General features: G+C 35.6%; 1 protein-coding gene across 6 annotated transcripts in view; it reads left to right on the forward strand.

The window, feature by feature from the left end:
- Positions 1-14,649, forward strand: part of LOC137237675 (uncharacterized) — a 123,493-nt gene extending 108,844 nt beyond the window's left edge. For 3 of the 6 annotated variants that reach the window (XM_067761659.1, XM_067761660.1, XM_067761661.1), the window contains 5 exons: positions 2,562-2,708; positions 2,947-3,031; positions 5,016-5,097; positions 5,156-5,937; positions 8,364-14,649. In XM_067761659.1, coding sequence (XP_067617760.1) covers positions 2,562-2,708; positions 2,947-3,031; positions 5,016-5,097; positions 5,156-5,937; positions 8,364-8,736 — 1,469 coding nt within the window. In that variant the 3' untranslated portion in view covers positions 8,737-14,649. Of the gene's footprint in view, positions 1-2,561; positions 2,709-2,946; positions 3,032-5,015; positions 5,098-5,155 lie in introns of all 6 variants that reach the window. The other 3 variants (XM_067761664.1, XM_067761662.1, XM_067761663.1) reach the window with 3 other exon arrangements.
- The last annotated feature ends 1,489 nt before the right edge of the window (positions 14,650-16,138 follow it).

Below are 16,138 nucleotides of genomic sequence, written 5' to 3' on the forward strand. Positions count from 1 at the left end.
GGTGAAAAATGATGTGAGCCAGTATTTGCACGCAGAAAGAGGGGAGCAATGTCCTTCAGCTGGCTTAGCTCTATCTGTTCATTAGCCTTCCTCGCTAGTTCATCGGCAGCACAGTTCCCGGATACACCGCTATGACCTGGGACTCATACAACAGCTGTTTCGCACCGCGATGCAAGTTCGTTTAGGGTCTGTCTACATTCTATTGCTAATTTTGATGAAGTGTTCTTGCCTTGGATAGCTTTTATTGCTGCTTTACTGTCAGAGTAAATTGCTACTGATGTAGGGTTCTTAGATAGCAGCCAATGGGCGGCCTCCATTATTGCAGTTAATTCCGCCTGGAAGACGCTTGGCAGCCATATGCTTAGGGAAAGTGAAAGATCCTCTGAGTAGATTCCACTGCCCACGTTACCATTGAGCTTGGAGCCATCCGTGAAGATGGTAGTCCACTCTGGGGCTAGGTTAGTGGCGTTATCCCATACGTTCCTCTCTGGGATTCTGATTGAGAACGTGTTGTTCATAGAGAGGATCGATGTGGTATAATCTAGTTGACGTAAGTTTTCGGGGATGGTTCCCAAAATGTTGGCATTTATCACACATACATTTGCAAATATTTTAAGAGCAGCCCTATAGTAGCTGTAGACATGAGAATTCATACATATACCTTTTCTAGCAGAGGCAACCTTCCTCTATACGCTCTTTTAACATTGGAATGTTAAGCGCAGATGTACACTATTGTACACGTGCAGCTAAAATTACACTGAGAAAAAAAAAATCGGAAGAATTTAAATTTTTAAATTTATTCAGGAGAAAATCAAATTTGATACCAAATTACTCGAAGCCAATTCGTCTTTTAATTTATATCATGGCGGAACTATACAAGGTGGCAACACGGGACAGCTGATATAAACTTTTTTTATTTGATTTGATACATCAACTTGCGGCGCAGTGTAATTTTGACATTAGTCCATCGAATTTACCAAAACAAAGTACATGGAACTTTCATTTATGTTTGTAGGTATGTCACCATGCTGCCACCTTGTATGGTTACGCCATGTCTTATATCTTTTAGCTACCTCTGAGCCTGTTACGTAAAATATATTAGGAAAAACATTGCTTAAACAATTCGCATTTAATTCATTCAAGTTAGTAATTATTATTTGCACACACGCACGGTTTCATGGATGATAATATTTTTCGTGTGCATTTTCCCTTCTCATTCGTTTTCCATGTCATAGATATATTTTATTATATAAGCATGCGAGTGTAAATATTTAGCTTGCACTTAATTATCATTAAATATAACTTTACACAGCATCTACTTAGTATTATACACTTTTGTTATTTTATACCCAGCTGTACTTGTACACAGGTTATTATAACTTTGATTGGATAACGATTGGTTGTACAGGTATAAAGGAATCGAGATAGATATAGACTTCCATGTATCAAAATCATCAGTATCGAAAAAAAATTGATTGAACCATGTCCGTCCGTTTGTCCGTTAACACGATAACTTGAGTAAATATTGAGATACCTTCACCAAATTTGGTACACGAGCTCTGAACCCAGAATATATTGGTATTGAAAATGAGCGAAATTGGATGATAACCACGTCCACTTTTTATTTATGTAACATTTTGGAAAACATAAAAAAACTGATTATTTAGTAAATAATACACCTAGAATGTTGAAATTTTACGTGTGGACTGATATTGAGACTCTTTTTTAAAATGGGCGTGGCACCGCCCACTTGTGTTAAAATCAAATTTACAAATAATATTATTAATCATAAATCAAAAATCGTTAAACCTATCGTAACAAAATTCGGCAGAGAGGTTGCCTTTACTATAAGGAATGCTTTGAAGAAAAATTAACGAAATCGGTTAAGGACCACGCCCATTTTTATATACAAGATTTTTAAAAGGGTCGTGGACGAATAAAATAAGCTATATCTTTGCAAAAAAGAGCTTTATATCAATGGCATTATATTTCCCAAGTGGATTTATAACAATAAATAGGAAAAACTTCAAATTTTTAAAAATGGGCGCGGCGGCGCCCCTTTATGACTAAGCTATTTTCTATGTTTCGGGAGCCATAACTTGAAGAAAAATTAGTTCAGAATAGAACCATATGTAAATGTATTATCGCAGCCTTGTAACACTATTAAGCACCCAAAACAAACAACAACAGCATTTCAAGTGTACAGCTGGGTATGTAATGTTCAGTTTCACCCGAACTTAGACTTCCTTACTTGTTTATTCTTCTTTTTCATCTACAAATCTACGCCCCCCTAATTGTTGTGCTATGTATTTGTTATTGTTATTTACTATCTAGTAGTGTTATTAAGCAAATTGTTCAATGTATTTATTGTATTGTTGCAAAGAAACCTTTACATTTATGTTTATTGTTGTATTTTAATTTTTGTTATTTTTGTTTCTGTGTCTTCCTTTTTGTTCATATCTCTTTTTCTCCCTTTCAACAAAACACACACATATTAAAACACCAAAAACAAAATACAAAAATATGAAAATTTCAATTCCAAATCAAAAACAAATCTTTAGTTGATATTGAAGCTTTAAAGCACGCACCCAATTGGGGTTTGAGACACCGTAGAGATAGCTTGAGTGGATTAAGTACACACAGTCAGCCCATGGTATTTGGCGGTGGATTTGGTGGTATGCAAAGTCCAGCGCCAACTTATCATTCAGGTATGTTGTCCTACGTAATGATTATAATTTTTATTTATATTTTTATTTTCAAGGAAACAAAATTTTGGCTTTTTTATTTCATTTTCATTTTGAAAATTTATTTATTAAGTAAAACTTAGCTTGATTTTTATATACCCTAAGATTGTCACATTTTAATTTTAAAAATTTGTTGATTTTACTGCATTCTGTATTCTATAATTTTCCTATACAATGTTTCATTTGTGTTGCATATTTCTAGGCGTATATACACCCGGCTTGATGACGGACGTGGTACGTGAGGTCAAAGAGGCGGCTCGTGTCCGCGAAGACGCGCTCTTAAACAGGTGAGTTAAAGGGAAACTTATTTTATAGGAAATCAAGTAAAGCGGTGCTGGTTTTGGCTTTGATGAAGTTAATGAATGTAACTGTGCTATAATCTGCTTAGATTTCTCAGAAGTAAGTTGCTTAGTGAACATAAATCCTTATATCAGAAAAATTAATTATTTTGAAGAACCCCAGTCGTTTGCTTTCTTAGTGTAGATCGTTAAAAAATAAAAATTTCACTGATCCTTCCTTTTAGAGTTCCGCTGAAAATTTATAACCTCGCAAGAATAACAACAATCTTTGTTTACCTCCATTGTTTTCAATTGTTTCAGGAAGTTCACTGAGTTGCTGCGGCAAAGGACTTTGACAAAGGAAATTGTGATGTATCAGCTCAATCTTCTCTGAAATGGTACTCTATGTCCTGTATCTATAAGCTAAAAACTGGCAGAGAGTTACACTTAGACAGATGACCCATTGTGGTACCTTTGCTTTCATCCCTCATTAAGGGCGTTTGAAACTGAACTACCCTGTTGCTTTGGCATAGAGTATATATATATATCTAGATTTCCGCAGAGCCAATTTTACTAGAGATTCACAAGCCATTATTTAAAGTCAGATCTAAGTAATCTCTCTGAAGGAGGGCGGTCTGGTAGATACGTGTCCCTCTAAGGTAGAGTATATTGTAACGGTCGAGTAATCTATGCCTTGTGGTAAGATTTAGCTCTTCCGAATATACGATATTCCCTATGCTGCTATACATATATCCCAAGTTTTTTGGGAGTGTTTCGGGTCTAAAATTTTTTGCTGGATAACAATTCCAATCAGTCCGGTGTACGTGTCTGATTACCTTGAGTACGAGAATGTTCGAAGTTCAAAAAGCGGTACGGTTGGGCGTTGCTATTCCCGATAATATGCACTTAGTTTTGCTATCATCTTCTTCCGCCAACTACGGGGAAAATTTGTTGAATCTTCTAACCTTCGCGCCACTCAAAAGATATTTTAAAGCTAAAAGTGCTAGCTAACGTGAAGGCAAGTAGAAGATTGGTAGTGGGAAGAAAAAGGCTCGTATCCATAGAGGCTCCTATCCATATTGGAGTAGTATTGTACTTACCTCATATGTATATCATAGTTTCGAACTTTTATAAATCCTGATTTAACGGAAAAAATACTCAACGCAGGCTTACGGAAGTGAGAATCGGCAGTTTTTTTCCCTCCAAGTTTTTGTCACAAAATTTTTCTCGCCTCGTCCTTAACGTGGGAATATTCTAATCTCCTTTACACGGTGGAGATAGCATACAACTGTTGATCCTCAACCCAAACACTCGATAGACTCAGCCTTTTCAATATTTCACCATTATCTAGACCCAAAAAAAGCTCTTTCCGGTCTCTTTTTTATACAGATGGAGAGACTAAAAGGTGCCAGTTGAATCTCTGAAAACACCTTGAAAGACCAAAAAATGGACCATTTTCAACATAATTCCATAAAGTTGATAGGAAGGCTATGCGATCTGTGTGCCTGTTTTTATTTTGATATCTAGATTATTATCAGCCTTTTGGCAATACTTTCTTCCCCTTTGGACGTCATCAGATCCGCCGTAAATCATTAATACTGAAAGCTGAGCTATCACAGTCAGGCATTTATCAATGTCCTCGAGAAGAATACAAGGAGCCTGACAATAAAAAGAGAACTGGTCTGAAGTTGGCTTTCTAATACCATCTTGTTTCTATTGTCTACAACTTCTTCGCCTAGATATGTCCTCGTAGGCTACTACGTAACAGCTGTTAACTCGAGACCTTGGACAGACCAGTTGGAACTTTATATCTGTTTCCGTCGCTATAGTGATATTCTTCCGATGAATAAATATGCTTATATACTGCAAGCTCTGTCTTACCTGATTTTAATTGATCGACCTAGGCAGATACTTATTAAAAGCTCCCTGGAATAAAATTATTCCGGACATAAGTTAGGTCAGTAAGTTATTAATATATTTTTCTCTATTTCAGAGTTAAAGCGATGGTTGAAGAACGCCAGTGGACAATGAATGAAAATAATTTGCGCATGCTGCGCGATATCGAAGAACTAAAAGTGAGCAAAATCGTGTCTTACAATAATTCCATCACTCACTCTTTATCTTTCATTACAGTCACAAGTTCATCATTTGCGCGCCGATCGTAAAGAAACGAACAAACGTATAACACATCTCGAAGCCGAAAATAAATATATGCGTCAAATGTTGACGAGCCTCTTCAATCAACGCAACACACCCGATGTGATTTACGAGAATGAAACATTGCGCACGCAACGTAAATCTTTTCCAACAGCGCCACACAGACGTTCACAATCGATGAATCTGCATTACGGTACCATACATCATCAACTGCCCAATGTAGCACTGACTGTAGATGAACCGGACGAACGTTTGCATATTGTTGAGGGAGCTACACCGCGTGCTGCAGATATGGTGACCGTAAGTGATGGACGTGCTGGCGTTGAAATGCGCCATTCATTTTCCAGCTCAGATGGTGGCGGTAGTGTAGGGGCGGGTAGTGGTGGTGGTGGTCTTGGTGGCAGTGCGGGTGTACATAAAAGTGATCCAACCGGCATAGGCATTTGTACAGTAACTCCTTTGCCTAACGGTAATGCCAACACCGCAGCAATGGAAACAAATCAACAACTAATGTCGCCACCAAATTTTGCTTTGGTTTCAACTCCAGTCGAGGAGGACGAGGTGAGGCAGCAGCGTAAAAAGAAGGGTAAAAAAGTGCCAAATTTTGTTGATGTTGGTATGAGCCGAAATAACGAAAATGGTGTTGGTGTTGATGGTAGCGATGCTAAAGCTGAGAGCAGCGTATCAACGCAAGAATTGCAGGAGGAACTTCAAGATGCAGTGGCAGCGCGTAAGGAGGCTGATAAACGTGTTATTGCGTGGGTTTAATAATAGCTTGCAATCGAATGTTGTGAATAGTTGTGCGGCACAAACACAAAACCCTTATAGCTTGTTTTTTTTTATTTTTGGCTAATTTTAGTTAATTATATACTTCTTTTTACTTTTTTAGTGTATTTTTTATGTGGTATATTCATAGACAAGCTTAAGTTAGTACGAAGACTTAGTTAAAGCTTTTTGGCATAATTTCCTATGGGCTATCTGTCAAAAAAGCTGCAACTAACTTTAAATACCAACTAAATTCAAACTATGAATACGACCCTTTATTACTTGTCCCACAGTAAATTATGCCAGTATACTAGATATCGTTAATGTTATGTCCCAATACATTTTTTTTTTAATTTTTGTAAAGAAATATTTGTAGCAGGTGTGGAGGTAACTTGTATTTTATTAAGTATGCATCCATTTATTTAAAATGATCTATACACAATTTACTAAACATTAGATTTTTGTAGTAAGCGGATTGACACTTCCCACTTTACAACAATTCCATACTACTTGATGTATATCCCACACATTTCAACATATCAAAATGTTTAACCCAACAGATACATACACATTTTTGTACACCCTCAGAAGGCCAAAAGTTTCGTATTGCTGCGATCGATACCTAGTTTCTCGATTACTTGTTATCGTTTCGTGTAACTGAACTCTCAAACAAAGAAACTCAAATGCTCTGTACAAAACTTATATTTATTTTTCCAAATATGGTAGTACAATTTCACACCTGAAACTGGTTACCCATCCCTTACATTACGTCGCCTTTTGCTCTCATGAGTTACATCGCGTCATTATTTCTACCAGGGTCTAGACCTTTTTGGGAATTACCTTCCCGAGCACTCGCTTATTTATTAGCCATGTACGACACTTCATTATGTTCGCTACGGACCAATTGATGTAAGTCAGGTAGCCTTTTCCTTGGGACAACTATCATACATTTACCATCCCCACTCTCTCTTTTCCGCTGTATTCAGCCGGACATAAAGTGTTAACTGTACCACATTGAGAAGTATCCTTCTAAGCTCTTTCTCAATGAAAACCTTTCACGCACCTTATCCTTAAGTCCCTCAAAATTAGCTACAGCATTAAATAGTAAGGGCGTCACTGTGACTTGCCAAAGACCATCTCCAACGCTGAATGCTATTTTATTCTTGTCTTCCTCCTTCATTTCATAACTTGTCAGTAGTCACTTTTATACATTGATTCATAACCTAATTCGGTTGAAGTACGCTTGATTTGGGAACTTTATTCAAATCGCGCTATCTTTGCCTAAACTCAATATATTTGAACGAATTTTAAGAATTCCTGATTATTACGCACCTTCTGTTATAGTTCGAATCGCTGAACTGTCGAATAAATGGCTTAAATATTTAGTATAGCAAAATGCTCTTTATTTACAACACTACTTAAGTATTCCTTAGCTTGCGCTGCTTTTATACTCTCTAATACTTCGTTTGTACATTTATCCAAAGTCGAGACCTTCCACGAACAGCCTTCTCGAACAACTGCTTATTTATTTCTCAATTCTTCATCTGATATTCACGATTGTCTTCTAGTTATATGCGTGTATATGTGTGAGTAATAACTTCTGGTCTTAGGTGATGATTACATGTTGTGCGATTGTTTCACTTTCTTATTCGCTCTTTGCTGCCGACTACATGTGTGTATGTGAAATAATCTCGTCGCTCTAACCTTTCCTGTTTACATGTATGTTTACTTACAAGCAGCTTGGTGATGTATTGAAATGCTAATATTCGCCATAATATTTTACAGTTTAGACGGTTAAGCGCCAATTAAGTAAGTAAGTATTTTACAGCTGCGAAAAAACTCCAAAATAGCGCGCTCTTCAATTTCAAAGATGCGCTATTTTCGAGAAAACGTCTGATAGAGTGATATTTCATTCAACCGTCAGTATGTTTTTTCTTCTTTTTTTAATCCTCTGACAGAATTAGTCGGTCCATTACTTCTCTTATATGGTGGTGAAGAATATTTATGTTATGTTTTATTAGTATGTAACCACCTTGTAACAATAAACAAGTTTTAACGATGCATTTGTTTCTATTTGTTTATGCTTGTTTTAAACAAACTACTCCAAAGGGTTGTTATCTCAATGTTTTATTTCTGGAGATTACAGCCTACACACTCTCGCACAAGTCAAACTAATAACAACACAAAATACACCACTTTTCCGCACGGCACTCACCAAAATTCAATTTGCAAACATCCGTACGTAGATACTCACACCTGGAACGCACTTTATCCTCTCTAATCAGTTTCAACTATTTAACAAACTAATAATTTTAATTGACTTGTAGTTGTTTTTTAATATTTGTATTGTATTGCAACCATTTTCGCTCGTACCTCACTCTTTCTCGTTTTCGTATTCTCTTACTTACTCTCATTTTAGGCTTGAGAATATGGTAAGAACATTACGACTAGATTCTTCCACCACCAAAACCAACTTAGCAATCAACAACATAACATCATACCATCCAACTGCATCTAAACTAACTAACGGTACTGGTTCTGGTTGTGGTTCCGGTACAGGTCCAATTGTTGGTGGTGAAAGTTTTAGTTTGATAAATCGTTTAATTGGTGACTCATCTAATATTAACCCATGCACTTCGATTAACTTACCACAAAGATTAACGACTATAGTACAACCACAACAAAAACAACATAGAGCGCAGACCATTGTCTCTACGAGCAGCATCGGTTATGTAGCACAATCACCAACTGAGAATCGACAATGCTGCGCTGGACCCGTAACAGATTTATAGTTTTAGCTGGGTGCCAAACATCGGCGTGTTCGTGTTACACATTTTTAACTTTATAACAGTAAAAAGTTTAAAACCGTAACTTACAGTAAAGTTAAACCTTGTTAGAGGTCAGAAGAGCAGAAGCTAAATGAAAATGAAGGATGTGTGGTGAAATCATTACCGATGGTAACTTAACTCGAAATATGCTACTAGACTCGAAAAAAGAAAATGAACGAAGTATTGAATGCAATAATCGAATGTCCGTTACAATACGAATACTTATATTATTGGATTTATTAAAACAACATAGTTGTGTAGATATATTTACCTATTTCTATTTTGTTATTAATTTTTAACATGCATTTTTTGTGTTAGTGTTTGTTCGTAAAAGCATTCGTATGTTTCCTGTATGTTTAGTACAACATTTGTTTTGATGTTTTTTAAATCATATATTAAAATTTTCCATAATATTTAAAGAACTAAACAATTCTTCATTTGTATCACGAATTGTATTTAGTTTGGTAATTACTAATTTAGTTTTTAAGAATTATATAAGTTATTGGCATTTCTTAGAATCAGTATACATTATATACATTTTATGGGGGAAAAAAAACTTCAGGTGCACATCCAGTTTCTGAATCTATGGGTCATACTGAGTAATATTGTCCATGGGACCATAGGTCTGAAATGAATTTCGAGCCTCCCTAATTTTGTTAGAAAATATTTTTTTGTTAGAAAATTTTATTATTATTATTATTGTTAGAAAATATTTTGGGCTATTTAAAAATTGACTTTGCAATATGGAAAAGTAAAATCTTCGTCGATTTTTGCAACAAATTCGTCGATTTTCCCCAAAAAGGAGCGATAAAATGCGAAAAATAGTAGGAAAGCGCCCTATAGCGACGAATGTTTTACTTTGCCATATTGCAAATTCAATTTTTAAATAGTTCAAAATATTTTCTAACAAAAATAATAATACAAATTTTCTAACAAAAAAATATTTTCTAACAAAATTAGTGAGGCTCGAAATTCATTTCAGACCTATGGTTCTATGGACAATATTATATGACCCATAGATTCAGAGACTGGATGTGCTGTTTCAAGAATAAATTTGACCCACCCTAGTATACATGTAGCAATATGTAAAGATTTTCATAATATTTTATTTTTATTGTCAACTCAAAAGCATCTTAATTTCCTAAAAACCAATGTACATATATGCTTGTACATTAGAGCGGGTCAAATTGTATGGATGGATTTTTTCCCATCAGGAGTATAGCAAATACGTAATCTACACATGATTCTAAGAAAAATTGCTGAAGACAACATAAGTAGCTCTAAGTCCGATTTCGAGGTCCCCACTTTTGCAAAATAGATATTTTGCATCTGAATGTAGGGTTTGGCCAAGAAATCTTCGTAGCTTCTGATAGAATTATAGGAAAAATATAATATTGGGCTTACTTTAAAGGTATTTTACGTACACTTCAGAATCTGTATTAATATCTATAGTGTTTTTGAATTTTAGTAGAGATATCAGGCTTAAATTATGAGAAATTAGCCCAAAATGAACTTTTAACTACTACATACATATATTATCATTTTTAACAAATTTCTTATGGAACGTTTTTTTTTCTTTACAGCTAAAATAAGTTCAAAATATTTCCAACAACTTTCATTCAGACAGTTTTTCTTTTTCCGAATTCGTTTTAGTAGAAACAAATTTTTGCTTATTACTTGAAAATATAGTTTTTTTTTGAAAATGTTTTTCTACTAACACGAATTCAAAAAAGGAAAAACTGTCTGAATGAAAGTTGTTGGAAATGTTCTGAACTTATTTTAGCTGTAAAAAAAAAAACAAAATTTCCATAAGAAATTTGTTAAAAATAATAATATTGTAGTTAAAAGTTCATTTTAGGCTAATTTGTCATAATTTAAGCCTGATATCTCTACTAAAATTCGAAAACACTATAGATCTTAATACAGATTCTGAAGTATATGTAAAATACCATAAAGTAAGCCAAATATGATATTTTTCCTATAATTCCATCAGAAGCTATGAAGATTTTTTTGGCCAAACCCTACATTCAAATGCAAAATATCTATTTTGCAAAAGTGTGGACCTCGAAATCGCACTTAGAGTTATGGTGTCTTCAGAATTTTTTCTTAGAATCATCTGTAGATTACGTTTTTGCTATACTCCTGATGGGCAAAAAATTTGACCCCCGTTCTATTGTACATGCAACAGATTTTCACAGTAGTGAACAACAAACCCATCACAAAGAAATGAGAATAACAGTTACAACAGCCGCGAGCGTAATGTGCATATGTCACACCTATATCTAAATGCGCTGTCATGCTTATCATAGTCATAACGCTTCAGTCATAACCATGATTTTACTTTTAGTCAAAACCAAGATTCAATTAGATGGGGTCACACTGAACGGTCACGGCGCTCCTGAGAACCCAGCCGTATGAAGTGAAAAAACACAAGCAGGTCCTTGCTGAACTCCATAAACAGGCGTCGGACCTTTATGCCGGGAATTGCCCGGTGAATCCAGTACTTAACGAAAATTATCCAAAACTTGCGGAAGAGGAGCGCATACTCCCGAGGGAAACGCGTGTCACTCTTGCTCAACTTCGTTCTGGATACTGTAACAGGTTAAACTCTTACCTATCCAGAATCAACCCTGACATACAAAATGTATGCTCCGCTTGCAATGTGTCCCCACATGACACCAACCATCTCTTCAATTGTAATGTGGAACCAACGCCTCTAACACCCCTTTCCTTATGGTCCACCCCTGTTGAAACGGCAAGTTTCCTTGGACTCCCGTTAGAGGATATTGATGAAAATTTGTGATCGGTCGCGGCTATTAGGTGGGGCGAGCATTGCTACAACAACAACAACAACAACAACCAAGATTCAATTACTAGAGGTTTGTCCTTCAATGGTGACAGAGCTGTGACACTCCCAAATTTAAAATTCTGGACCGGTTGCTTTTACGAAGTAAGAAAAATTGGGAATAATTCAATTCCCTTTAGCGAAAATTGTGGTTGAAAAGTAGCTTTAGTAGTATATTAGTAGTGATAATAAATTTGTAAAAGCCAACAGGTTATGGGGAAATAATAAATTTTTTGCTAAATATTTGGTGAACCGATAAAGAATTATGCTGGCTTGGTCATTCTTTCAGAATTTGTTTGAAGAATGCCGTGCGTAAGAATTTTATAAAAAAATACACTATCTCAAAATTTGTTTCAAAGACTTCCTATCTGAACATACGTTCAATACATTTTGACACAAGAGGGAGTTATTCGGAACACGTTCGTTTGATACTACCTCACGAGGTCCGAATATTCAAAATAAGTACATACATAATATTCCAAATATAAAATGATTCCCCAAATTCTTAAATGGAGATGAATGTTCCGAACATACGGAATGAATAAGTTAACAAGCTCAATGAGTACATTTCGTTATGGCATCTCCATTATTTACTAATGACATTTTTACGTGAATCGATTTACTAGTCGAGTTTTTGACGTTGAACGATGAATTCCTTGGTGCCCGTACTTTTCATTAAATTACCTATGTTCAGTCACACTACACTATAGATCATGAGATAGTTAATAAATTCATCATAAAATTAAAAAAAAATTGTTCTAAGAAACTATGCGGTTCAGACTTATCGGGTATTTGTAAACTGACTGCTGACTGCTTCCTATTTCTACTACTAATATTTTTTGAAAAATCGAAAAGAAACAAAGTTAACTGATGTCAATTCCACTTAGCAGAAAAATGGCATTGTTAAAAAAATTTTCAGCCGAGCAAACCTCTTGTGATTGAATAATGGTCAAAACGTACCCAAGGTGAAATAACAAAAAAATATATCCAAAAGTGAATAAATTCCTAAGCTCAATTATGCCGAAAAACCAAAAACCAATTGGTTTGCTTTGGTATAGTTATAACTAGAACGCTATGGTAATCGATTACATTGATTTTCATAAGGTTGGTTGGATCGGCTGTTTTATATGGATATCGAAAGTATGTCAGGGCCTTATAGTAAGTTGAGTCAAAAATCTGGAAGTGTGTAGTTATGAATATACTTGATTTACCAAGTTAAATACTTAAAGGGCTCATGAGGGTGTGTTTGAGCTGCAGTTGTTGCGGCAGTGTTGCTTTTTATGACAGAGCATCACTTTCTGCGCCAAAACTTGAGACTCTGGCAACATCGCGCGCTCGTTGAATGAAAAGTCGACAATCTATTGATCAATACCACCAGCAAATCAAACACAACATAAAAATGTTTACTGTACTTTTGCAGCACATTATCAGCAGCATTCCATCAATTAAGTAGCACTTCAGCAGTACTGGTGTTATTATTTGGTGGTTCGAACACACCCGCCTGATTGATATGGGAGCCAAATAGGGTTATTCGAGATTTTTCAAAATTGTGGTTATTTATTGAGTTCATAGCTGGTTTAGTCAAGTTGTGTGGGCCAATAGTGTTAGAAACAAGAATTCATCTATTCGAATTACAATAAGAGTTACCAGAGGAAATCATCTAAATTTTTTAGTCAAAAAATCTTAAATTTAAGACTCCAACACGTTTTTTGAGGGCAAATTTAAACTAGAGCTAAGCTTGGCCAGATATGATGCCTAGGGTCGACTGTTCAGTGCGAGTTTCACCTGCAGTTAAAGCTGAGCGTGTTTCCGGATTTCAAGGCCCGGAAAAAACCCTTATCGATTGTATATATTTCTGCCAATAAAAGTTTCTCAGTTAAAATTCATCTGTCTTGCAAATGCCGCTCGGAGTTGGCTTTTATACTTTTGTAGATATTGCAACGTTTGAGAACTTCAAAATTTTTTCAAAACCGTCCTAATGTTTTCTGTAGAGGAGAAATCAAGCTTTGATTGAAGTTTCTTAGGACGTCACGTTTCAGAAAAAATCCAAATTCAGATTCTTGTTCAGCGCACAAAAATACGCCGGAAACCACTTTAATAGTAAAAAAGGGAATTTTAAAAACCTACGTAAGCAACAGCTGTAGTTCAGGGCCATTTCTTGGAAACGAATTGAAAGAGAATGCATTTTTTTATCTACCCATCTATGCTGATCTCAGCTTCTGGCGGTCAGCTATGACCATTTATATGTCTCAGTGCCACAAAATAACCTTTAGATCGAGCTGAATAATTTCTAATTGCAGGGTTTCTTGAAGAAAGTTCAAGAGATATTTGAATTGTTATCAAAAGAGTATACATTAATTTGGTCAATTGCGGAACGTAGGGTGAACTGGAGTACTGTTAAATTTAGGACACGTACTACTTTGGTGCGCGTTTTAATTTTCCGGCCTTTCCGGTATCACTTCAAAAGAGTTCTTCTACCGAAACTCAAATACATTGGCTAAATGCGATACTTAGGTATATTGCCCCTAAAATCTGGAGCAAATGAAAACTTGTTTTGACACCATTTAGAGCGAGATAAACAGAGGTCCTAACCTTGCATGCGGACTTCGTGTATGTAAATACTTTACTTTTTACCAACTTCAAACTATAAATTGCATTTATATACCATATGATATGTGTCATATGTTTCACTTTAACTATGTATATGCATCATTTGAAATTTTAAAACTGTATCCCTGCAAAGTAATTATATTATCTGCTTTTATTTATTATTATTTTTATTAGATATCTATGACTATTACAAAATATAATGTAACAGCTTTTGAAAATACATTTAAGGTATAGAATTCTATATAGTTTGAGAACAAAAATAAATGTCGAGCTATTGCAGTTTGAGCAATAAATATTATAATTACTATTTACAAACATATAAAATGACTACATACGTAAATTTTAAACTAAAACAAAATAAAATATTTTAAGTGCCATTAATATCGAATAATAACAAATAAAAATTATATTTTTGAGTTAAATATTGTAGTTTTATTAAATCTGGAAAATGTTTTTCTGTGTTAGTAATGAGCGATAATGTGTAATGTCGAATGCGATAGAAATTCGCGCTTTTGCCTACTGGGCTACACATAAAACTTAACTACTACCCACCGTCAGATGGCGCAACGCACGTTAAATATTATACAATATGACACCCTGTACTTTGTAGCGAATACACAAATTCTCATCTTCAAACCATTTAGAGTAGCGCCTAAAAGTATGCTGCATTATGCTGCACTGTATAAATTTCAGCCCACTTTTTTTCGCATGCGACTACTTACTAGGCATTTTTGTTCGCCTGGTAGAAAATGAAATGTTTGTGATTTCGGTAATAATCATGTGACGAATTTTGTGATTCGCATGCGATAGTGGAAAAAATAAATATCATGCGGAAGGGGTTATCGCTAAATAATTAATATCGTGGCTCACCGCGCAGCGGTTTAGGAAGATATTGAGGCGAAGGATTCGCTTGGTAGTCGCTGCTGTGTGGCACCTCTAATATACTTACCAGAAATCGTTACTTGACCGAGTGATCGACGGGATTTATTAATCTTTTGTAGGTATTATTTTGCCTTATCGCATTTGAAACGCATGCGTGTTTAGCCGCTGGAGCTTCGCTAATCAAGATGTGGCAAATTTCTTTTATGGTTTTCATTAAGGAGACGGTTATATAGCTTATTGAACCTGTTTATCCTGGAACTTGGTACCTAAAATCGATCATACTTCGGTGTGCGGTAGGGTAGTGTCGAATCCCCACATGATACCAATCACCTTACCAAAAACAGCACTGTCGTCAAACCCTGTTGAAACTGTTAGTTTCCTTGGACTCCTGTGAGAACACTTTGACGACAATTGGTAAGTGGTCGCATCTATTGTTAACACTGTTAACACAAGTCTTCGCATAGACTGTAGGTCCAAATGTATCTTCCTTGTCGACACTGTTGTTAAGGTGTCTAATGAAGATCTTGATGTCGTGAAGGGGGTTGCGCTAGTGCAGATACTAAACCTATCACACGTGTCAAGAAAATGGGACTAACAATCGAATGAAAAGTATAAATAAATTGCTTCTATGCTTGTGCCGATGAATTACTACACTGTTGTGGAGTAGGAGGTGGTGCTGACATATATACGCCTCTAAAGATTATGGTGTTATTCGAAAGTACTACAAAAGCTTTAGACCACTGCATGCGTAAAACCACTACAGCACGTCTGTCTGTGATTCCATTCTATACCCGTTTCCGATTAACTTGCACCCTGTCCGTACATCAGCACATGCTGAACTCGAAGAATCTGCCTGCTGGAAAGATACTTACCAAGAGCAAAGCAGTATAGTTTTAGAACAAGAAGGAATCACAAGTAGGAATCATTTTTAGTGCGCCATTATCATAGTTGATAACGGTAAACAAGGCTACACAGTAGGTTCTAAGATGGACTCAGGTGTTGAGGCCGTAATATAGTCGGAGTATATTG

The sequence above is a fragment of the Eurosta solidaginis genome, chromosome 1 (genome assembly GCF_040869045.1).
Source record: "Eurosta solidaginis isolate ZX-2024a chromosome 1, ASM4086904v1, whole genome shotgun sequence".
Classification (NCBI taxonomy): domain Eukaryota; kingdom Metazoa; phylum Arthropoda; class Insecta; order Diptera; family Tephritidae; genus Eurosta; species Eurosta solidaginis.